We start from the raw sequence: 26,975 nt of genomic DNA, 5'->3' as shown, positions 1-26,975 counted from the left end.
TCGTAACTATTTTCTACTTCTATCTGTGTTAAATATAGCTATACTGTCTAATGAAAATTCCATTTCTTTTAATCCCTGAACTAAGCTACCCACTCACCCTCAATTACATTCAAATTCCTTCGTCAGTTTGAAGTTTTGGTGAACTGCTTTTACTTTCTTCCTGGGAAATCTGAAATATAAATAAAGTGTTTTTATTACTCATTTTTATTTAGAAGATATAAAATATACTACTGTATGATTTCTCTCATTTCAGCCTCTCACAATAAATATCTTTGAAAATTAGAACTAAATGTGACTCAGTTGTTAGCGTGCCTGTACTGTGAATCTGAGGGATCATGGTTTAGAACCTGTTTCCTGAAAATCTCTATATATATACATATATATACCGTGCGTCCTCAGATATGCTAATCGAATAACGGCCACATTCCAATATTTAGTTCAATAAGAATAGTTGATGGTGTGTGCTGCTAGCTGACTATCTGCCTTCTTTCTAGTTTATCAATTCAAAACTTGGGATGATTATACGAAAAAGGCTTACTGTAGCTTTGTGCGAAAAACCTAACATATGCAAGCCTTCCAGAATTTTATTAGTTTTATTGTGAATTATTTTGCTAAGAAAAAAGCTAGAACCGAAAAAAATGGTTTTTGTAAATATTTCTATAAGTATTCAACGAGGTTCAAAAATACCAGTGATTTTCCGATAAAGTAGTCACGCTTTCAAACCGTTTCACTCTTTAGCATCATAGCGTACGTTTATGTCAAACTAGAGATATTATGATTCGTCACTGAAAAACAAAATGTGCAAAACAATGTTTTTCCATTAGTATCAATAGGTTCTTGTTGCACAGGTAAGTATGTCAGAATAAATTATTACTAAACTTTCTAAACGGCTGTAGACTCCTTTCCTGTTACCAAATCTTTAGAACATCAGCAGGTTTTATTCCCACAGATGCTCATCCATCTTGTATTACTAAATTATCTTAACATCAACTTACTCCTGTTGTATTGTTTTATCTTAATAACAGTAGTAGGGTCCTCTTCTGTAACTCCCTTCAACCCTGGTTGTATTATTAAATTCTCTCATGAAGGGAAGGGTCAATAGTGTTATTTAGTCTTCTCAACAACAACAGGCTCTCATTATGCTCCTAATATTTTAACCTGGTAAACTTCTTTGTTGCTAAATCTTCTTTATACATGTAGGCTTCTATCGTATTATTAAATCTGCTAAATATCAATTAAATCTTTTGTTACTAAATATTTTTAAACTTATAGGCTCTTTTCGTTACAAAGTCCCTTTGGCAGGACTAGAGTTCTGACGTTACTAAGTCCCCTTGGCAGGACTAGAGTTCTGACGTTACTAAGTCCCCTTGGCAGGACTAGAGTTCTGACGTTACTAAGTCCCCTTAGCAGGACTAGAGTTCTGAAGTTACTAAGTCCCCTTGGCAGGACTAGAGTTCTGACGTTACTAAGTCCCCTTAGCAGGACTAGTGTGTGTTTTTCTTATAGCAAAGCCAGATCGGTCTATCTGCTCTAGCAGGACTAGAGTTCTGACGTTACTAAATCCCTTTGGGAGGACTAGAGTTCTGACGTTACTAAGTCCCCTTGGCAGGACTAAAGTTCTGACGTTACAAACTCCTCTCAGCTAAACTATAGTTCTGACGTTAATAACTCCCCTCAGCAAAACTAGGGTTAAATCCTCTCAATAGCAGTAGGCTTCTGGTGTTACTTTCTTGATAAAAATTGTTCTGTATTTATTAGATTTGCATTTTGTTTTATTTGCCCATTCACGTCGACCACCGTATATATCTTACTTTTAATAATCCTAATACGTTTAAGTAAAATTTATTAAATCTGTGTCGTAATTTAGCCTGTCTGTTATTCCGATAAGCTTGCTATCGTGATGGGAATTTCAGATAAGGAAATGCGATTATTTTCTTAAAAAGGAAAGGTTTTTAATACGATAAGAAGACCTGGATAGTTTGAATATAAAAATGTAAAGCAAATAAGCTCAATATACAAATGAAAAGATCTGTTCGTTTTTCTACCTCGTTACTTTAATGTTATCTCGCAGAAATAAAATAAGCAAACGGCCTTAGAGAAATTAGCTACGTCCGTTGCTTTCAGCCTCAAAATTTTCAGACTGAGAAATCCATTTTGCTGATGAAATGCAAATAAAGATAAACTGCAAACTATTCATTCTACTAGCGTGCATATCCTGAGCACGTCACAGAACCACTCACACACACACGCAAACAGCCAGAACACCTCTCAAGGGAGCTGGATAAAAACAAACAAACACAACAACAATTGTTCAGCATTCTTTTCCATTACTGATTTCAGGAAGGATTGTTCGTTTCGGGTATTTGCGCAAAGCTACACAAAGACTATCCTGGCTAGTCGTCTTCAATTTTTAACTAACATATTGGAAGAAGAGCGGCTGTCAGTACTCTCTATCGTTAGCTCTTGTGTTTTCTTAATCGAATAGTGAGATTCAAACACCACACTTATAACGTACCCATGGCGCCAAATTGAGAAGTGCAAAACTGCTTGTGATAACGGGAGACAAACCGTGTAACATCAAATCTATAGTTCGCTACTGCAGCAACTAAGCTACGGCCAGCCCAATCGGGAAGGAAGAAATACAGAATGTCTTGTTTTGTTTAGTTTGGTTTTATGTTTATTTTGAGAAATTTCGAGATAAGCCTTTTTATCGTAACTGTTGGGTAAGATTCTACTGATGATAAGATTAACAAAATCAATTCCAACGAAGTTTTCAAAGTAATACACAACTAATAGCACTGAATAAGATCATATACGTATAAACTCCTATTACATTAAGTTCAAGCTTTTAGTAATTGACAAAAATGTGGAATCGAGAAGAAAGTAAATATATCATATGTGCTGCTACACTTTAAGTTTAATTCGTTCACAGTGGGCCACGCGGAATTAGAAATTTCGCGTAACATATGTCCGAAACCGATCCCATCGAGTTGTAAACCTCTATATCACTATGACTGATCTAAAAAACAAAACTTAACTTGTTTAATTTCGCGCAAAGCAACTCGGAAACTACTTACGCTAGTCTAGAGGGAGGGCAACTAGTGAACACCATCCACCGGCAACTCGTGAGCTACTTGTTACCAACGATTAATGGGATTTACTCACATAATTACACTCCCTTGGCTTAAAGGACGAACATCTTCAGTAACGGGATTAGAACCCGCGGCTCGCAGATTACGTGTCGAGCGACCTAACCCTAGGGCAACTTATAAGAATCTAATTATAACTGGCAAGGGTACCACAACAGATTCAGTTTATTTGTTTGTTTGTTTTGAGTGCTATCTGCGTTAGCCGCCCCTAATTTAACAACGTAAAACTAGGAGGAGGGCAGCTAGTCATCACCACCCACAGCCAACTCTTGAGCTACTCTTTTACCAACGAATAGTGGTATTTGACCGTCACATTATAACGCCCCCACGGCTAAAAGTGCGATATGTTTGATGCAACGGGGATTCGAACCCGCAACACTCGGATATTCAAATTCAAAACAAACAAACAAACAAACAAAGAAACAGTCAATCATTGAAAAATTAACATTTCAAAAATCACAACACAGGAGTTACTTTATACATGACAAGGTAAACTTTACGTAATATTCACGTCTTCTAGCAGCTCAGCGGTAAGTATGCCAGCTTATAACTCTAAAGTTCGGGGTACAATTCCCGCAGTGAACAAAGCACAAGATAATCTGCTGTACAGCTTTGTGATTAACGACAAACTATCAATCTAATGTGAAGCAAGACGTTTCGAAAACATTGGTAATACTTATAATAATGTTTCTGGCGAAGTGTCACCAGCTATAGATAAAATATTAGCATACATAACGTTATTAATGTTATTGTTGGTTTCATTGTAACTAAAAATATTGTATCATATGCGGTTCAGGACCAGTAATGCAGAATACGCAGTTTAGTTTCAAATCAGTTCCAGAACTAAAACTTATACAGTTGAACAATGTCGAATCAGAACAAAGATCACAAGAAATGCAACTCAGCTCTTGATTCAGAGCAAATACTTCAAAATACAAAGTTTAACTGTTGAATCAGAGTTAAAATCTCAGGACAACTAAATCTTGGTTCAACAGCAAGAACCCTAAACAGTACAAGAACCCAAAACAGTACAAAAAACATTTTTATTTACAGGATTACAGACAAACCTTTTATCCCTTACTTCAAAACGATGTTTGTAAAAGGTATATTTGGCTTTTGATTTAGAACCAGAATCCTGTAGAATATAATACAAAATAATTTTGCCCACTTTTATCTAAGAAACATGCTTTCAAACTACGGAGTCTAGTTCTAGGTCAGTCCATGGTCTGTATTTTGACTTTTAAACTCACAACTAAGTTGCGGGTTAGAATCCCGTCACCAAACACGCTCGTCGTTTTAGCCATGAAGGCGTTATTATGTACGACCAATTCCAATTGTTGTTAGTAAAGGAATAATCTATGAGTTAGCAGTGGGAGACGTTGAGTAGCTGCTTTCCCTCTAGTCTGTCACTGTTAAATTAGGGATTGCTGGCTCAGATATCCCTCGAGCAGCTTTGTGCAAAATTCGACATACAAAGTACAAACAGAATCAAGTCTATAGGATAAACGGATTGTCTTTTAGTGTAGTATCTAGATATATATAGAACATAATCCTTGGCTCAAAACAAAATCCGCAGAATACATAGTTGAGAATTAGCAATTAATATCTAATCATTAACTCTTAGAGTTTAGTTTTTGTGGCTCAGAACTAAAATTGTAGACTTTACAGTTTAAGTTTGAACTCAGTATATAAACTACAGAACTTAGAATTTAAATCTTAACTGAAAACTAAACAAGACGAAAACATAACTTGGTCTCTTTTTCAGTTCTTATGGAATATACAGAACTGAAATATTGTTCAGAATATGATATAGCATCTAGATTACAGAATATTAGCTTTTACCTTAGAATCAAACCTGTAAATTACGCATCTCAGCTTGTGGTATAATAACTGGATTATAAAATATTATCTTTTAGGTTAATATCAAGCCTGTAAGATATACAGCTTAGCTGGTAGTATAGTAGCTATACTGTAGAAAACAGCATTAATTCTTAGAATAGGAAAACGTCTACAGAATGCACAGCTTAGCTTGTGGTATAGCACCCATATTATAGAAAATGAACTTCAAAACACACAACTTATTTAATTCTCATTTTACGAAAAAGAATGTTGTATAGAGTTCAAGACAAGAGATGTTACAATACATTTCATTAATGTTTTATAATGTTATCCTGGAGTTCTCCATATCATAATGTTGGAGCAACAATACAAGTGTTTTCTTCTCAAACAATAGTAATAACTAAATAGAAACTACAACAAGAGAATATGTTGCTGTCTTTATACTGCTTTACGATTCTATGACAATACATGTGGAGTGAATCTATTTACATGTATAAACTAGGCTTAGATTTGTTACTCGTAATTCACCACAAATGGTATCCGATAGTCATTATTCCGACACTCACTGCTCCCCTTGTTGAATATGACGGCTAAATTTGAGTGCTTACATGACAAAGTAGTTTTCTTCGTTGTGCAAGAATGAACCCCTTTTCTCGCTACGTCGAGTCGCCTGAAGAACAGCGTTCTGAATTGGTCGTGTCGGAGGCTTGGGACCAAATATCTCAACGTCTGCTCGCTAAATTCACGTTATTGCTGGGAAGAGAAAATGAGGACATTCTCTATGGAGTCAAATTTCACTGAAGCGGCAAACTGAAGCCGAGACAGAGACCAAACTCCATTAATCTGCTGGAGGCTTAATTAGGCGAGTTGAGAGTTTCGGTATAATACGTTAGATGTCTAATATGGCCCGGACTCAGTTTATCAGATTTTGTTTAACCAGTAAGCTCTAACAAATGGGATGTGCGGTAATTTTAGGCTTGCCATTTAAAGCATTTTCCTGACAATTTATCACTTTACGAAAGTAAAGAACAACACATGCACGCATACACACACAAAACAAAAACTTGCCGTTTCAGCGAAACTTCTGGAGGTCTTCTAGTTAAATCCTTCATATCTTTCACATCTTCTGTACTTGTTTTCTCCCAGAATTATTTCCCGGGAAAGACAGAAGGGAGAAAAACAGTCAATGAAATAGATTAGCTAGCTCTACAACTTATTACTGTCAGCTTTTACCCTTCATTTATTTTCTTCACTCTCAAATTTTAAGGACAAGCCAGTGATTTCATATCAGTATTGTTAATCGAATTTTCTGTGGTATTCCTCCTAACATTAAACTGTGTTTTTCTTCCACATATACTGGTGGGGTAAACCACTTGGGTACTTCTGTATTAGCCAATATTTTTACATTCGGGTGAAGCTAAGAGCATCATTAAAGGGTGAACATGTTCCGGGAAGAGGATTCAAACCCACAACTCTCGGTTTGCGAGTCGAACGTCCTAACCACCAGGCCATGTCTGTTTCAGTTTTAAGCTGTCTATACAGTATAAACCTGTTAACCTATTCGAGACGTTTTCAGTAACCTTTATTTGATCCTAAGTTCTATATTACTTTACAACTCATTTTCCTCTGGCCTGGCATGGCCAGGTGGTTAATACACTCGACTCGTAATCCGAGGGTCTCGGGTTAGAATCCCCAACACACCAAACATGTTCGCTTTTTCAGCCGTGGGGGCGTTATAATGTGACGGTCAATCCCACTATTAATTGATAAAAGAGTTGTTCAAGGGTTGGCGGTGGGTGGTGATGACTAGCTGCTTTCCCTCTAATCTTACACTGCTAAATTAGGGACCGCTAGCGCAGATAGCCTTCGTGTAGCTTTGCGCGAATTTCGAAACAAACCTTTTCCTCTTGTAAGGATAGATTAGAATTGGTCGATGAGAGAGATTTTTTCCACACGTCTGTTTGTCTTTCTTCAGTTCTTTCATTAACTCATATTGGTGATTTCATATTGTTGTGAAATTTTCTAAATAGTTTTGCAAAAAACAGGTAGTGCATATTCTTAGTGCAATGCTACACAATGTACTCTAATAACTGCTACGAGCAGAAAATATAAAATTGTAGGTTTTAAGATCGTAAACTAATCGCTGACCCACAGGGGATTGGAGAGACAGTTAACATTTCTTTAGTTACTGGTCACTCTATCCAGTGGATTAATTAAAATGTAGCTATTTTTTCATGGTTCTCGTTTGCACTATCTAACGAGAACGTAAATAAATGAACGTATAACATTAACTTCTTCAGAGTATCTGTTATAATAAAAGTAACTGTATTTGTGACTAATTCGTAGAAACAACTCTTTATTCATTCAGCTTCTCACGTTTAATCTACTACGTTTGTCTCAGAAATATCCCTTTGAATACTGCAGTGTTTTTATGTAATAACAGGACGTATATATATATATATATATATAGTTAACTTATGATAAGTGATCTTTCTGTCTTGTCAGAGAAGCAATATAAGTCTGCGTTACTATTCCGATCTGTTCTAAGATGGAACGAAATGTCGGGCAACGTCTCGCGCAATTTCTTCACATTTTGCTGTGGACTTACAACTACAGTATTCATGTTTACGAACTTCTAGTTTTGAATACCATTCCATGAACTAATAACTGAATATATTGATCTCTAACATCCACATAGCATAATTTAAACTATTTCTCATACAAGTCATGTCGTCCCCTGTAAAACTGTCTTTTCTGTTCAACACAATTGCAATGCAAACATGAGTGTAAGCAGTCATTTATAATTTCAGTTTCAATATATTAAAGTCATAAAAATAAGAATTTTTCATTTCATTGCATTTAGTCTTTTCAAACTTTTCACAAACAAAATAAATGTCTAAAGGCCAGGTATTATATCTTTCTTTGTATTGGGCAGCCAAATAAGTGTTAGTAAAGTGCTCATGCGCATTCTAATTAAAGATAAGAGCTTTTATCTAAGTTAAGGAATGTAAATGTGGAATTTTAATCGTTATTAGCGTTACAGTAATTGTTTTTATAGTGATAAAATTGATTAATAGGTAGCCAGCGGCTCTACATAAGGAACAAGATTCACTATACTTATGTTAAAACAATTTCTATAAACAAATGTAACTACACAAAGCTATTAACCCGCTTATATATATGTAAAAACGGCTCGTTTGGGTTGAGAAAATATTTTACGTAGAGGAGCAAACAACGTTTCGACCTTCTTCAGTCATCGACAGGTTCACAAAGAAAGAAGGAGGTAACTGACCGGAAGCTGACCACATGTCTGAAAAGGGTTGTGTAGCTGAGTGTCGGAATGTAGAGAGCGTGCTTAGATGTTTGAATATATAATTTTATATTATTTATTATATTATTTTTATTACCAACATTATTTATTTAACACCAACATTGTTTATAAAATACAATGTGATAATTGCCACGACTTTTATATTGGAGAAACAAGTAGAAAAACGGAAACCAGATTCAAAGAACATAAAAAGTTACCTTCACACGTTTTCAATCACTGCAAGTCAAATAAACACAACATAACCATAGAAAACATTCAAATACTAAATAAAGAAACTAACATAAACAAACGCAAAATTAAAGCCTTACTTATACAACAACGTAAGCCCAAAATAAACCAATACAAAGAAACACCTTTATACCTATATTAAAAATAATACATATATATGTTTTTATGTATATATTTTTCTCTACAAGTGGGTTTTCTCGACATCACTGATTATTAAACCGCCTTTCCTATTCTAGTCTAACAGTACTTTACCACTTATTTATACCGTGTTTCTCCGAAAATAAGACAGGGCTTATATTAATTTTCACTCCAAAATATGACACTAGGGCTTATTTTCGGGGGATGTCTTATTTTGATATATTAAAAAAATGAAGTTATAAAGTAAAACTATTAAACTAACCATTTAAAATAAACTATTATTAAACTATTAAACTAACTGATTAATACTTAAACAAACTAATTAACTATTAAACTAATTAATAATTTTTTTATTTCTTTCCTCTTCCTGCCACTCTTAACTAGGGCTTATTTTAAGGGTAGGGCTTATATTAAAACTATCCCCAAAAATCACACTAGGTCTTATTTTATGGGTAGGTCTTATTATCGGAGAAACACGGTAGTAATCTAACAGTATTATACTAGATATTCGTACTAAAACAACAATACTTTACCACTTATTTATAGTATTCTAACAGTATTGTATAAGTTATTCGTACTAAAACAAGAGTACTTTACCACTTATTTATAGTAATCTAACAGTATTGTGTAAGTTATTCATACTAAAACAACAGTACTTTACCACTTGTTTGTCAATATCAATATTACAGCTTTAAAGATCAGGGTTACACTAAACTAATTTTTATGAATTATCATAACAGAATAATATTAGTTATCCTACATTACATCAAATTATTACATGATCTAATTAAAAAATAGTATTAAATGGTTTGGTTCAGAAATTTTTATTTTTTTAACTATCCATATAATTTTCTCTTGATAACGTGATTTAGTACAAAAGTACGAACTATTTTTGCTACACAGAAAAGCTTATTTCTATCAGCAGTTCTGACTTTAAAAGTTACTATGTGTGGCGTTAATTAATTTAACCATGGTGAACACCCTAGTATACAACACAATGTTCAGTATGAGTTTTAATTCGAGAAAATAAAAATCGTGATCGTATAACACAATACACTATTACTCAAGCTTAATAATAGTTAATATCGAGTGCTATTAAAACGTTAGGATAAACACGAAAGCTTGGAGACTTGTTTAGAACTTATGTTAATGACGAGACATCTATACCACATTTTAAAAGAATAAGATAAGAGGATGAACTGACAGAGATTTAAAACAAATGTTTATTAAAATCCAGCGTTTTTCTAATTTCTGTTAGTTCTAAAATGCTTCCAATTTCCCGTCTTTTCCCAGTAGAAACGAACGTACGTCGATAACAAAGTTCCAAGATGATCAACAGCTCGTGTGTCCCTTTGTTGAACCCTGCCGATAATTCATTACCAGTTCTGTGAGCTTTTGCCTAAGATGACGTCATGTGTAATGAACTGAAGGGCCTGTGTATTAGGAATGTACGGATGGAAAAGCGGTTTCATTAACTAATCAGTCACGAAGGAAATTTATTACTCCATGTGGTTAGATTCAACTTGATGAGTCTCAAATACTTTAGGTTGACCAATCGCAAAATGACATGTGCATAGTTGAGACATATAATTGTAGAAAAATATATCTACAAAGCAAAGAGAAGTAAGAAAATATTGAATGAAGATTTTACGTTAAACGTCTATAAACACTTAACATGACTGACTGAACAGATAGAGATACAAAGGTACGAACGAAGAATACCCTGAGAGACAAACACCTAGGTGGAGAGTGGAATGAAGATAAAGAGAAGTAAACTTCATTATTGTGACTGATTTGTGTTATGTTAGAGGTTACATGTATTAAGAAATAGGTAGTCATATTAATTATAAATGGTCGTGCGTCTATCTTAATGAAAGCTATTTATAGATTAAGAATGAATAACTGACTGTAAAACTTTGTACATAACGTTGACAAGATAATTACTACAAGTTTCAAACTAACAAGATTTGCAACCGGGAAATAATTTTCTCACTCTAAACAGTAACAATTAATTTCTAAAGGCAAAATGAGCCAGATTTCAAGTAACCGTACCGTGGCATCTACACATAAGACTTTAGCACGGATAAAGTGTGTGTCTTCCCGACATTAAGTCAGTTTTTTTGATGTCTTAGAAATATATTTAATGAGTAACGTTACCACGATTTGAGAATCCAGCATGTGGTCGGCATAATTACGCATATTCCTACATTATACGAACATCCAAAAGGGTTAAATGACGTACTTTCAAAACGAAGGTCTAGATATATACATAGAGCCAAATACACTTGCACACAGCTGTACGTTGATTCTTAATGTCTTATTCAATATTTCATGTACGAATTACATTTACGGAGCACGTTTATGCCTGGAAACCGTTCCGCGAACTATATTGACTAATATATCGCCTTACTTTGTGGACACGTATATAATTACTTAAAGGCGATACCCGGTAGATTGACTGATACCTAAGTACTTCTGAAAAAAAAGTAAAAGCTGAATTATTGTAGAATATATGTTCCAAAGTACTAAGAAGCTGTTGCGTAGAACCATTCTTTAGTAGATCTTTAAAAAATTGTTTTTTTTACTATAAACTAAAAGTGAGAATTTAAGTGGTGGTCATTACGAAAGATGTAAAAGCTAAAGGGTCATACTAATATCACTACAGATTTAAGACTGATTCCAACACTATGTAAAAAAACCTAAAAATTATAGAAAATGTGCCATATATGGTAAAAATATTAATTTAATACTGTATCGTAAAGTTTAACACAATAGTAAAAACAGACATGGTAATAATAACACTTAAAGGAAAGTTTTACAGATAAAGATGGATCCTGATATTAGAATAATATTTCTAGAAAATAATTCAGTATCGTATCGTAAATATTAACACAATACTTAAAACAGACATGGTAATAATAACACTCAAAGGAAAGTTTTACAGATAAAGTTGGATCCTGAATATTTCATCGAGAGCATACAAATACTGGCTTGTCACGCATACAAAAAGCAATACATCAGTTTGCATAGAAGTCAACATGTAAATATACTTTTTAAGGATGCTCCTTCGATTAAAATTACAAGATATAGATCAGGATATATATATATATATGGGGGGATCTGTGCTCTCTTTTGACCGCAGAGAAGCAATCCCAATATTTTAGCTCGCTCCCCTTAAAAGATGAAATATTTATGTATAATTTAAATTATTCGAGCACTAAACGAATCTTACTGATACTCAATAGTATTTTTTTAACTTTTTGTATGTTTTGTTTTTCTATTCGTCAAACATTAAACTAAGATTGTATGCTAACTTTATTTAGTGTATTCTGAAATCCAGATATGTTGTAGCTGTGAAAAATCTGGTCGGTATGCAAGAGACAAACGTGTGTGTATATACTAAAATAGGAGAGATTCGAACCCGTACCAGCAGAAGTTCAACAGTTACAAACATCCCAGTATCCAACTAACAAAGTTTATTCTACTTATTAATGAAACCACTTAAGGTGTGCTTCTTACCGTTAGTCGCATCTGTTTTCCCTTTCCCAGCTGAAGGTTTCGTTTCTTGGCAAGTTTCTAACAGAAAATAAACAACGTTTAAACCTGTATACTGCAAATTGTTGAAGAGAATGGTTTTGGACAAGTAACTTAATATAATACTGGTTTTAAGAATAAATGGTAAAGATTAAGGACATTATTTAGGTATAATACACTGTTGATATAAATATATTTTTCTTTCTTATAATATATATATATTGATAAATTTATTATAAACATACACTTTAACACACAAACACATATATATATTATATATTTGTATTATGTTCAATATAACGAATCAGCTGTCAAATATTGCATTTCAGCCTATAACCGTCACTGATTTTTTGAATATAAATAAATTTGAATCCAGAAGTATAAACTTTGGGAGATTAATAATTATGGTGTTATAAATATCTACTACGTCTAAGGCTTCTTGTCAGCGCTTAATGGTGGAGCAAATCATGAATAGAAATTGTTAATAGGATATTTTCAAACGCTTATTACATAATAGTTACCACCATTTACATATCAAATTTAAACAAGTAACTCTAATGTCACATAATGACACAAAGAATATGTTAGGCATTGGAAAACTAGATATGTTGTTTCATCATTGAAACTATGTACCAGACATATAGATGAAAACTCTTTAAGCGAAACGTAAAATAAGGCCTTTTGAAACATCACAAAGGTAGTCCAAATAGAAAATCGCCCACATTGCATTCTTAGCTGAATAGAACACATTTTAAGCCTCAGGCACGTGTGGTGAAGCGCTCTTTTAAAAGAGTCTCTCAAACAAGTAGAGAAATATTCCAAACCTTTTTTATCTAACAATCTCATTGTTCTCTTTCGATTTAACAAAAGTTACTACGCCCCAGAAGGCTCGCAGAATGACATACACGAGTTCCTTTCCCGCTATGATCTTATGTAAAAATACTTTTTCAATTTAGGTTAACGCAAAAACAAAGATGAAATTGATTAATAAACAGTTAAAAATGGCACTAGTGTTGCTCTATTTTTAACGAAACATATAGTTAATAAGGGTTGGCAACTCCAAAACGGCTCGGCATGGCCAGGTGGTTAAGGCACACGACTCGTGATTTGAGGGTCGCAGGTTCGACTTCCCGTCGCACCAAACATGCTCGCCCTTTCAACCGTGGGGGCGTTATAATGTTACGGTCAATCCCACTAAAAGAGCATCCCAAGATTTGGTGGTGGATGGTTATGGCTAACTGCCTTCCCTCTAGTCTTACGCTACTAAATTAGGGATGGTTGGCGCAGATAGCCCTCGTGTAGCTTTGCGCGAAATTCAAAACAAACCAACCAAACAACTACAAAACCAGAACGAAAAACCAACAAAAGTTCATCGATAAGTACGAAAAGTAATAAAGACAAATGAGAACAAGAAAATTAGAAGTTGTTTACGTAAATGGACAAATAAAAAAACCACGAAAAATAAAACGTCACTTTAAAATACTCTTTATATAGAGTGACTTCAAAGGCTATCGATCCATACCATTTGTATAGCATCAAATTTTGTATTATGTAACACACTTCATACATCATTCAGCGGTTTAGTTTAACCAGAAATAAAAATCTACTGGCACAAAATTTTTTTTTTTCTGATTGTAAGAAAATGTTTTAAACTGATAGAAAAAAAGCTTTGCGAATTTTCTGTACTTCCCAGAAGAAATAAAGTTAAGAAACTGAAGGCAATTTCTGAAAAACAAAACAAAAAACACGATGTTTTATGTTGTGTGCGTGTTTTCAATTTATCTGACATTTCATTAAACTGTGTGTCACCGGTTGTCCTGTCACGAAGTTGTAACCCTGTCATCTTTCTTTCTCTTTATTCTCAGCCTGTCAGGCTTTAAAGGAGGCTTCGAAACAATAGTGATATTCGGCTTATGATAGGAACTTGTACTGATCAAAAGGCACAGAAGAGAAAAGATAATTATTTATTTCCATTAAACTTATTAATGGAAAGGCTGTGTAGGAAAAGAAACACACATCGATCCACTTAACAACAACAGACGATGAAAGTTTAAATTAGCTTCATAAAATATGTGAGCAAATACCCACTAAAATGATATCAATATTTTAATACCAATCCAGTGAGTGAAGACACAGAGTGAAACATAACTGATTACATACTGACGTATTATTTAGTATTAAAGTGGGTGGTTTCTTTAGTAAATATGTTGATAAATAAGGTTTACATAGGAAGTATTCTCTTAGTCACAACAATATCACTGTTTTGTCACAATAAAATTGTAGATGTAATATCTGAGAAATATTTTTACAATACATTGTTTTGTTGGAAATTCGTAGAGTATCTTATTATTATACATATGATATAAGTAATGCGTGTGTGGCTTTCTTATAGCAAAGCCACATTGGGCTATCTGCTAAGTTCACCGAGGGGAATCGAGACCCTATTTTAGCGTTGTAAATCCGAAGACTTACCGCTGTACCAGCGGGGGACATATGTAATATCTAAAGTATGTCATTATAACGCATTGTTTTGTCGGAAATTGTATTTTATTACTACACACATTTTATAGGTACTTCTTTAATGTATATCATTACAACACACTTCTATTGGAAGTACGTAGAATTGTTATTGGAATCTTCAACGTGTTGTGTTAAGTGCTGTACTGTGCAAAAGTGTTAGGACGAAATCAAAAACTAGATTCCAGGTACTTTCAAAGATTGTTTGTTTGTTTGTTTGTTTGTTTGTTTTGAATTTCGCGCAAAGCTACACGAGGGCTATCTGTGCTAGCCGTCACTAATTTAGCAGTGTAAGACTAGAGGGAAGGCAGATAGTCATCACCACCCACGACCAACTCTTGGGCTACTATTTTATCAACAAATAGTGGGATTGACTGTCACATTATAACGTCCTCATGGCTGAAAGAGCGAGCATGTTTGGTGCGAACGGGATTCAAACCCGCGACCCTCAAATTACGAGTCGAACGCCTTAACCCACCTGGTCATGCCACGCCACTTTCAAAGAAAAATGGAAGGTAAATCACAGGTGGAACATCAAAACCTTATTAATTTTTATATTTAGTAAAACAGAAATTCGGTGGAAGTGATTGGTTTCGACAAACAGTTAATCTTTTGTGTGGCTCCTTGTTTGCTTTAATAGTTACGGACAGTGATTCAGGCACTGCTACAAGATATTTAATCAAAGTTTCTTATGGGAGCTTACTCCAAATGTCTTTAATACACTCCCATGAAGTCTTTTGGAAGTAACTTTGGATTTGACAAGTTTCTGATCTATCAAATTCCAAATCTGCTCAACTGGGTTAAGACCGGAGCACTGTGGGGACGATTTCATTATTTGAATGACTCCAGCAGTTTCTTTATTAGCAAAGTAATTTCTGCATTGAGATAAGTATCTTTCACTTTTCTTCCACTGGACGTAACCTACGTCTTGAACCAAATATTTCACACTTAGACTCACCCGTCCATAACACCATTTTTTCAATCATCAACAGATCGAAGCAAAGTTTATTAACTGCTACACGACCAAATATTGTATTGATTTTCAGTCTTCTTAATACTGAAAATCTGGACACTTTTCTGTTATTTGGTACATGGTCGTTTATCTCATGCTTGAGATCAGTAACAGACTTCCTTTATCCAGTAGGCTACATAAACAAAGATATTTAACATCAGTATCATTGAGTTTATGTGTTCTGCCTCTTCCTTTCCTATTTTCAAATTTATCTGACTTGGTCTCACAATTAGGGTGTACATGACAGTGTTTGTATAGCATTTTAAGTATGCAGCAATTTGTTAGAGTCCAACTAGCATCACGTAAAGCTTTTATACAAACGTTTTCTATACTGACAATTCTCTACGCTTTTTAAATCATGGCATGACAACAAAACTTTATAAATAGTGTTAAACATTGTTTTTTTTTATCAACGTTTACTTGTGAAATGTTGTTAAATTGATTTCTTCTACCATATACCGGTACCATATGCTAGCTCCATGTTAGTTTCTTTCTAGATAGTTAAGATACTGCAAAGAGTACAATGATAGACGGTAGACACTGCCGTAATGTACATGGTAACTATGTAGACACTGCCGTAATGTACATGTTAAGTAGGTAGACACTGCCATAATGTACATGTTAACCATGTAGACATTACCGTAATGTACATGGTAACTATGTAGACACTGCCGTAATGTACATGTTAAGAAGGTAGGCACTGCCGTAATGTACATGTTAAGTACATGGTAACTATGTAGACACTGCCGTAATGTACATGTTAAGAAGGTAGGCACATGTAATGTACATGTTAAGCAGGTTACCATAATGTACATGTTAACCATGTAGACATTACCGTAATGTACATGGTAACTATGTAGACACTGCCGTAATGTACATGTTAAGAAGGTAGGCACTGCCGTAATGTACATGTTAAGTAGGTAGACACTGCCATAATGTACATGTTAACCATGTAGACATTACCGTAATGTACATGGTAACTATGTAGACACTGCCGTAATGTACATGTTAACCATGTAGACATTACCGTAATATACATGGTAACTATGTAGACACTGCCGTAATGTACATGTTAACCATGTAGACATTACCGTAATGTACATGTTAACCATGTAGACATTACCGTAATATACATGTTAACCATGTAGACATTACCGTAATGTACATGGTAACTATGTAGACACTGCCGTAATGTACATGTTAAGAAGGTAGGCACTGCCGTAATGTACATGTTAAGTAGGTAGACACTGCCGTAATGTACATGTTAACCATGTAGACATTACCGTAATATACATGTTAACCATGTAGACATTACCGTAATGTACATGGTAACTATGTAGACACTGCCGTAATGTACATGTTAAGTAGGTAGACACTGCCGTAATGTACATGTTAACACTGCCGTAATACATGGTAACTATGTAGACAATGTACATAACCATGTAATGTACATTACCGTAATATACATGTTAACCATGTACCGTAATGTACATACCGTAATGTAGACACTGCCGTAATGTACATGTTAACCATGTAGACATTACCGTAATGTACATGAACTATGTAGACACTGCCGTAATGTAATGTTAACATGTTAAGTTACCGTAATGTACATGTTAAGTAGGTAGGCACTGCCGTACTGTACATGTTAAGTCGATAGACACTGCCGTAATGTACATGTTAAGTAGGTAGGCACTGCCGTAATGTACATGTTAAGTCGATAGACACTACCGTAATGTACATGTTAAGTATGTAGATACTGCTGTAATGCCTAAAGTATGGCAGTAGGTAAACACTGCTTTGAGGTACATTTAAGAAGGTAGAATATACCGTTAGATATCACACATAGTTTGAAAGTTCGTAGAGTATACTATCATAATATAAACATTATTCCAATTGTAAAATACACGTTATTGTAAAATACGACAAGCTTCCCATTAAAACTACCGTGATGCATTTGAAAAACACATTAAACCATTACAAACAATATGTAGTTACGAAGTAGGGTAAAATTACACCAATACGTAACACAATAAGTTTAATAGATTACTCTGTCACACATTTCTCAGTGTTTGTTAGAAATACGAGAAGATAATGTTATAAATAAAATATGTTGTATCTGAATTTCACATAATATATCATACGAATAACACAGTATTGTGTCGGTAAATAAATAAAGTCTACCACTTCAAATAACACTTATGTGTAGAATACACCATTACAGGCAACATAGTGGTGTGTTAGCAGTGCCTTGTTTGTTCGTTTCTTGTATATAAAGATATTAGATTATAACATTGTTAAATGTTTAATGATATAAGCACACAGGAAAGACAAAGAACACCTCCTATTTAAAGAAGTTACACCATAAAAAGTAATTGCTAAGGGGGACTAAATTTCATCACAGACACTTAAGTTTCACTCAGGTTTGTTTGTTGAATTTCGCGCAAAGCTACTCGAGGGCTATCTGCGTTAGCCGTCCCTAATTTAGCAGTGTAAGCCTAGAGAGAAGGCAGCTAGTCATCACAACCCACCACTAACTCTTGGGCTATTCTTTTACCGACAAATAGGGGGATTGATCGTTACATTATAACGCCCCACGCATCTTTGATGTAACTGGGATTCGAACCCGCGACCCACAGATTACGAGTCGAGTGCTTTAACCACCTGACCATATCGGACCGTTTGACTTAGGAAAGTTTGGATTTGGTACAGGTTGTTTCAAAATTGTAACACATGATATTCAACATGCTTTCTCAACCAGTGAATGGAGTTTATGTAATTACTAATAGTATCATCTGTTCTGGAGAGTGCTCAATGACCCTCTATGCATCCTACACACTGTTAAAGCTATGGGAAAGATGAAAAATAAAATTAATGTTAATTTTCGAGAATATTTACTTAGGTATGTAGCAAGATATCAAATTGAAACAACCTGTAATATGTTCAAAGTTTCACGAATAAATCTTATTCTTCTTCAGTGCGCCTCCAGCAGAATTTTCTGTCCGTGAGCAAGTTAAAGTTTGAGATATAATCATTTTAAACAATGGGATATTCTTTGGAAACACTCTGTGTCATATTCACGATTAGAACACAAAATTAACAGATCACCTGCTGGTTCTGCGTAACTACTAGAAATGCCTTCACAGAGCCAGACGTTACCATGACAACTGCGTGTGTTAGTTACAGTAATAGCGATAAAATATGTGAAATTTTGCCGGAAAGCTTTAACCAATGCAAGAAAGTCGCACCAGCTTCAACATTTTACGACCAATAAAATAGCTTCATTTTCATCTTTCTCGGGGCCCATCATCAATTTTCTTCATTTCCCAGGGCATTAACTTCCAAAGAACTATGATATCTCATTGCAATAAACCCCTTTCTTATCGCCTTTCTCGTGCTTGGAATTAAACATGTCTTGTACCAAGCTCTTGCGCTCTGACAAACTTGCTACTAGCTAGTTGAGCACTTCTTTGAAAAGCACTGGAACTATCCCGTATAGTAAACTAAGTCAGATTAGATATAAGATGAACGAATTCTCTTTATTAACGGTTTTGCTCTAATGAACAGACGTTTTGAATAATGATTAGACTGTAAAATAAAAAGGATAATAGGAGATATGACTTTTAGAAGCTATCAATTTAAAAAGGCAAGTGCTAATGTAAAGCATTTTCTTCTACGAATGATTAAGTGCTTTCGACCAGCGTCAGATTATATGAGGAACAATAAATCTTTGAACTTTATATATTAACCCTGAATGTTTCCTTCTGTTTGTTATATTGCTTTAAAACCTTGCTGTGAAAAACGTACTCACAGAAGAAACGGTTAACAAAACAAGTAAAATCAGTGGGGTCTCTAGCCTAGGGGTTTATAATTTTTAGTATGTGATATAAATGAAATCTACATCACTATGGGTTTATATTGTGGGTGGTGCTAATACGTCATGTGAAAATAAAATCTTGCTGTTGTACAAAATTACACAATAGATGGCGATAACTGTGTTTGTTATTCCTGCAATGTTGTTTGGATTGTGGTGCTCGTTTTTAAGCATAAAGCTGCAAAATGACAGTTCGGGTATCAAAACGTGATTTTTAGCATCTTATGCATGTAAGCTTACCAATGAGTCACTGAGGGGCATGCTGCAGTGCTTAAAATAAATGTTTGAAGGCCAAAACGTTACTTGATCATTTAATGATTTGTCCATTATTTATTTAAATGGCCCGGCATGGTCAAGCGTGTTAAGGCGTGAGGCTCGTAATCTGAGGGTCGCGGGTTCGCATCCTCGTCGCGCCAAACATGCTCGCCCTTTCAGCCGTGGGGGCGTTATAATGTGACGGTCAATCTCACTATTCGTTGGTAAAACAGTAGCCCAAGAGTTGGCGGTGGATGGTGATGACTAGTTGCCTTCCCTCTAGCCTTACACTGCTAATTTAGGGACGACTAGCACAGATAGCCCTCGAGTAGCTTTGTGCGAAATTCAAAACAAACAAAGAAACATATTTATTTAAGAAAATGGCTTAATTATATTATTAATTAATAAATGTGTGTTATGTTTCAATTGATTTAAAAAGTAATTCGTTAAATTGAGAAGGAAGGGTGCGAACTAGTCCATATGTGGAATATGGATTTTAGAACTAACGTGACGGGTTTAAACCTACGAAATATTCTCACCACATAAAACTATGAGTGTATTATGACAGATGCACTCATTCTCTTGGTATGTATTATGGATTTTAGGATACTGCTGAATAAGTTTCTATCCCTCTGATCATTAGTTCAAAATTAGTGGTGCGGAAGGTAAATTTAATGGCTTTGCCTTTCCCTGGCTCCACAATACTTTAGCTGATGAAATAAACACATTTAACAAATTCAATTGATAAAATAATTAAAAAAATTAATACTTTCTTTAACAAAGTGGTGTGTTTTGATTTTGAATTTCACTTAAAGATACACAAGGACTACATGTACTATCCGTTCCAAGTTGAGGAAGAAAGTAGCTAGTCATCGCCACCCACCGCCAACTATTGGGCTACTTTTTACCACAAAATAATGGGATTGACCGTCACATAATAATGCCCCACGGATGAAACGGCGAGTATATTTCGTGTAAAGGGAAGTCGAACACGAGATCGTCAAATTGCGAGTCGAGCACCCTAGCCCCCTGACGATGTCGGGCTTCATAACAAATTGATTAGCTTTAGTGTCACCTTTTCAGTTAACAACGGATTAGTTCAAAAGCCTCATACATTCTAGATATATTAAGTTGATAAGGAAAATAAAATGCGTAATGATCTACTTTTAGGCATGTTTTATTTCATAGATTTGTATGTTATATGAAAAATATAACTCATATTGCACAGCTGTGTCTTTTGTATATCATTGAATTAATAAAGCAAAATAACAGTATGTTGGAATGCGAAACAAACTTACATAGAACTGATAAATATTCTGTTGCCATCTGTTGACTTAAACATAAAATTTACAGTCAGGTAAAAAAGTTAGGACACCATATGAAAGCCTGTGTATTTTTGTAACATTTTGGATATATAGATATTTAATTTCAATTTTAACAATACTGAGAGATTATAGGAATATAACTAAACAATTAAAACTGAAGAAAAGGCTTTTCAAGATCTTCTGTAAATGTAATTCTACAAAAATGCATATTCTAACTGAGGAAAACGTTAGGACAGCCTACCCCCTAATAGCTAGTGTTACCCCCTTTGGCTGAAATAACTGCAGTGAGATGCTTCTTGTAGCCATCTACCAGCCTCTGACATTGGTCTGAAGAAAGTTGGCCCCACTCCTCAATGCAGAATTCTTTCAGCTGTGAGATGTTTGAGGGGTTTCTTGCATGTACAGCCTATTTCAAGTCACCCCACAGCATTTCAATGGGATTAAGATCTGGGCTTTGACTCAGCCATTCCAGGACTCTCCATTTCTTAATTTTCAGCCAGTCCTTGGTGGATTTACTGGTATGTTTTGGGTCATTGTCGTGTTGCAGGGTCCAGTTCCGCTTTAGCTTTAATTTTCGTACAGATGGTCTCACATGATCTTCAAGCACCCTCTGATACACAGTAGAATTCATGGTAGATTTTATGATTGTGAGCTGTCCAGGTTCTGCTGCAGCAAAGCAGCCCCAAACCATGACACTTCCACCTCCATGCTTCACAGTTGGTATGAGGTTCTTTTCCTGGAATGCTGTATTTGGTTTACGCCAAAATGTCCTCTGTTCTGCTGTTCAGATAATTTAAATTTGGACTCATCTCTCCTAAGAACATTATTCCAGAAGTCCTGGTCTTTGTCTACATTCTCTGTGGCAAATCTCAGTCTGTTCTTGATGTTTCTCTTAGAGAGCATAGGTTTCCTCCTTGCACACCTCCCATGCAAATTAAACTTGTGCAGTCTCTTTCTGATTGTACACACACCAACAGTAGCCAGAGCCTGCTGTAGGTTCCGTGATGACATGCTAGGGTGTTTGGAGACCTCTTTTAGCATCTTGCAATATGCTCTCGGGGTGAACTTGCTTGGACGACCAGACATGTTGACAGTTGTTTTGAAAGCCCTCCACTTGTTGACTATTTTCCAGACAGTGGAATGGCTGATTTCAAATTCCTTACCAGACTCATAAGCTGCTACAATTTTCTTTCTGAAGGCCTCAGACAGCTCTTTTGCTCTCACCATGGTGCTCACTCACATTCAACAGTCAAGAGCACACCAAACTAAATGTCTGAGGTTTAAATAGGGCAAGCCTCATTCAATATGCTGAGTAACGATCTTCTAATCATGTGCACCTGGTGTGATACACTTGTGTGTGAGTTGAGCCATTTTAAGTGGGAATAAATGTGGGGGTGTCCTAACTTTTCCTCAGTTAGAATATGCATTTTTGTAGAATTACATTTACAAAAGATCTTGAAAAGTCTTTTCTTCAGTTTTAATTGTTTAGTTATACACTTATAATCTCTTAGCATTGTTAAAATTGAGATTAAATATCTGTATAACCAAGTATGTTACAAAATACACATGCTTCTTAGGATGTGCTAACTTTTTCACATGACTGTACATTACAAGCCATAAGCATTTTCGGTTACTAAATACCTCGAATACATGAAAGATACTATTTGATTTATTCCAATGTCTGTCATACCAACAAAAAGTCATAGCTCCAAATAAAGATCAGTTCATCGAGTGATTTTTTATACGCGTGGAAAACTAATAACTTAGATTGTGATTATTAACAAATGGAAGACATTATGTAACGATTCTAAACTAAATACGTCAAAATTACTTATAGTTTTCATGACGTTTTGTACTTTGTGCTGAGAAACATCTATTTAATTTTTCCCTGGTCACATTAATATTACGAACTAAAATAATACGTTTTGGTATCACGTGCCAGCTGCAGTTCGACAACATGGATCAAAATTCTGAATTAGAAAAGAAGATTGCGTTTAATGACCAGAACGTCTTAAACAGCGGGAATGTTGTAGGTAGCAGCATCAGTTGGTGATGGCCGCCGACCGTTTAAGGGTTAATAATAAGCGTGTGTGCTTTGCCGCTGGTTGCAGCTGTTCTCTGGCAGGTTTCTATGACAACTCTATGAGAGAGAAAACGTATTTAACCAATGAGTGGGTAGGACAACAGGACTATTTCTTCTGAATCAGACTTTGTGTTAACTATTCTCTTTTATTCGCGTGATGCAACCGGAGGTTGGCTTTTCAGGCGCCAGGATCTAAGTGGAAACTCAACGGGTGAAGTTTGGGATCAAATGTTTGATTTTCTTCTGTAAACTAACGTGGTGCTATAGCCTTACATAAGTGGAAAAAGTTCAGGTGTTTTGTTGTTTTCCGAATTTTTGCATTAATCTACACGTATTGCCATCGCTCATTTTGTACTGACAAACTAGAGAGGAAGAGACAGAGTCGATAGCACTTACCATCAAATTTTGACCTATTATTGCGCTGATCTAATAGTTGCGTTCGACCGTTGATCTTAGAGTGCACCCGCTCGCGGCCATAGGGATTTATTATCGCACCCGAAGAAACTAATTTACTTTCAACGTTAGCCATACGCGATTTAGGTATAACAGAGAAGACACGTGTAAGACTGCAAGATGATGCTCAGTATAATTAAAACATTTTAAACACATGTCTGGCTATTTTTAGATCGATAAGTCTATCCGCACCCATCTTAATAACTGTCACTTCTGTTCACCCTTATCGAAATATATATACTTTCCCCTCTCCATCTAATTAGTAGAGAGTTGCACGAGACCTAGCTTCTCTATATTATTGTTAAAATGTTTTGTTTTCTCAGGCTATCTCATCTAAATACGTTTGGCTGAACGCGGCACAGCGACTTGCAAACCTGGATGTTTGTTGGAAAAGTACAATATACCCCTGAACCCTCTCAGTACTGGGAGAACATCACAGAACAGTTAGCCGCATAACACATGGTGAGCGCTGCTAATGGTTGCCTTCTCCTTCTCAGCAGGAGGTTTAACTGACTATTCCTGAATCTTAGAACTCTCTAATCTAGTCACATAAGAGTAACCACATCAAAGGCGGGAGGTGTTTCTACTGGTCGTTCCCCTCTGAGTTGTAGTCCTAAATAATGCTCACTGTAATTAAAACATTTTAAACACGTGTCCGGTTGTTACTGACTCTTCATAGATAAAGTGGAGATGAAATTGAAATACCGGTATTTTGTATCGTCATATCTTCCAATTTGTTTATTTACTTTTTTAAGGTTGAGCCTACGCAAGCAAAAAACAGTACTTATTAATTCCTACTTACTAACTCACACCTAAAAACCACTTCCATACTCACCAAATCCTTATTACTATCCTTGTCAAATCTACTGGCATAACCAGATGGTTAGGGCGCTCGACTCGTAATCTGGGGGTCGCTAGTTCGAATCCCCGTCACACCAAACATGTTAGCTCTTTCAGCCCTGGAGCGTTATAATGTTACGGTTAATCCCACTATTCGTTGGTAAAAGAGTAACGCAAGAGGTGGCGTTGGGTGGTTATGACTAGCTGCATTCCCTCTTGTCTTACACTGCTAAATTAGAGACAGCTAGCGCAGATAGTCCTTGTATAGCTTTGCTCGAATTTCAAAAACCCAAAAACCAAACCTACAACTTTACTTACTAACTCCCTACTTACCGCAGCCAGCCTACTTACTAAATCTCTATTTATAATCTTTGCGTTATTTAGAATCAATTTCCTACTAATTTAAAAACTACTCAACAGATGTGGTACCAAATATTTAGGACAATAAAGAATAGATAAAAAAATGAAGAGTGAGAAGGTACTAAAAGAGGGGCTTTGGCTTAGTGCCATCTTCGAGTTTCTCCTGAAATATAATTACTGTCCTCGAATATGTGGACTTAGTGATATTCAGCCGTAGCAATGTACATATGATAAAAGTGAACATAAAAATTCAAATGAATATTTTTTTCATGCGACTCTTAAGCACTTTGTTTTCTTTTATGATAAACATAGTTCAAAGATTTACGAGGATGGTAACACCAGGCACGGACATTTATCCCGTGTGGTAAACACATAAAAGTTTTAAGGCGTGACGAGGGACGGTAACACCAGACACAGACGTCCAACCCATCTTGATAACCGACGCTGGAGATTAAACAGACAAAAAAAAACTTTTAATACAAGCTAGAATGTTAAAACCCACAGCCATACACTTTTAGAAAATTGGACACTAAAGGAAACAGACAGGTCTTTTTTTAGGTCTGTGTGGAGTGAATTATGTGCACTTGTAAACCACGCTTGGTTCAGATGGAGTTATTAAAAATGGTTTTGTTTCTCCGATGCCTCTTATTTATTTATTTGATTTGATTCTGTTCAGAAACTGTGGAGCAGAAAGAGCGTAGGGAATGTTAAAGGACCAGATCTATATTTATACCCTTTCCTGTCCACGAAGCTAAGACGAAGAAGATGACTTTATGATCATAGTGAGCGAGCTACGGCCCCAGACAAATGGACAATAAACCGTTGAATTTAATATCTATTTGGTGGGTACCTCTTTCATTATTAGGGACTGTTCATAAATCTGCTAGCTAGAGGATTTATTGCAAAGACAGAGAACAAAATCTAACGTAAAACACCACAATTTATGGTTTTGTACTCGCGCCTTCTGTGTAAAAGCGTTCAGCTTATCTTCGATAATAGGTTCATTCTATAATTTAGAGAAGGACTGGTTTTTCTCTTTTTGATAGATAATATAACCAGAAAACAACTTACTGGATAGTGTGAAAAGTTATTAACACAATACTCAGGGCCAGGTTTAAAAATTAAATTTAATCTTTAAGCCTAGATGGTAGAAACGTCTTTTTTTCATACTCTTTTTCGATTAGTCAGTTACACATATCAATGAAGAAAGTAGTCAAAATAGAGTTCAACACCTATAATTTGTCTGCCACAAGTCAGTGCTTATCAATAATTTCGACCAAAATCAAAACCGAAACTAATAGCTTAGAGTGTACCTACGACAAACAAAAGCATATCCGAAATGCACTTTACATGCAATGCAGGAAAAACATTCAGTTTATCGACGACAATAGGTACGCTCTGAAACTTAGAAGTGGGCTGTTTTATTCAAGTTGGTAATATAACCAGAAAACCACTTACTGGGTTACGTATCAAATTATACAGGAAAAAGAAGCCAGTGTCTTACACCTATTTCTGACTTACGTTGTTCTGTATGTTATTTTAATTCACATAGCATAGCGGACCACATATTTTTACCTGACCTGAAGTATATCGAATCATGTCTCTCATTCTTACCTGCAATGAATATATTTGACGACCTTCAATTCTGGACTATTTTGTTTCTCATTTGAAGCTTGATGAATCACATCTGTCATCTTGATCGAAGTGTTTGTTTTGTTAATCACAAAGCTAAACATTGGGCTATCTGCGCTCTGCCCTCCTCTGGTATAGAAAATCTAATTGTAGCAATTTAAGACCTCAGATTTACCAAGTGTGTTAGATCAAATAAATGAGTTGACCCTTCGTTTAAGGTATAACTGTTATTCTGACTAGAAATATTTTGGACTTGTCATTTTAACTTATAGTACAATACATTTTGTGACCTGTATGATTAAATCTGTTTTTCTGACCTGTAAGTAAATACATTTTATGATCTGCAGTCTGGTGAATCAGATCAGATATTCTGGTGTGCTATATAGAATACATTTTGTGATTTGC

The 26,975-nt window shown here is 35.3% G+C and overlaps 1 protein-coding gene across 3 annotated transcripts in view; it reads right to left on the bottom strand.

The window, feature by feature from the left end:
• LOC143226768 (uncharacterized) overlaps positions 1 to 26,975 on the bottom strand; it is a 248,974-nt gene that overhangs the window by 5,171 nt on the left and 216,828 nt on the right. For all 3 annotated transcript variants that reach the window (XM_076458171.1, XM_076458189.1, XM_076458164.1), the window contains 2 exons: positions 12,205 to 12,261; positions 98 to 169 (listed from right to left, as the gene is read on the bottom strand). In XM_076458171.1, coding sequence (XP_076314286.1) covers positions 110 to 169; positions 12,205 to 12,261 — 117 coding nt within the window. In that variant the 3' untranslated portion in view covers positions 98 to 109. The remainder of the gene's footprint in view (positions 1 to 97; positions 170 to 12,204; positions 12,262 to 26,975) is intronic.

The sequence above is a fragment of the Tachypleus tridentatus genome, chromosome 1 (genome assembly GCF_004210375.1).
Source record: "Tachypleus tridentatus isolate NWPU-2018 chromosome 1, ASM421037v1, whole genome shotgun sequence".
NCBI lineage: Eukaryota > Metazoa > Arthropoda > Merostomata > Xiphosura > Limulidae > Tachypleus > Tachypleus tridentatus.
This window is presented reverse-complemented; position numbering and strand designations above follow the sequence as displayed.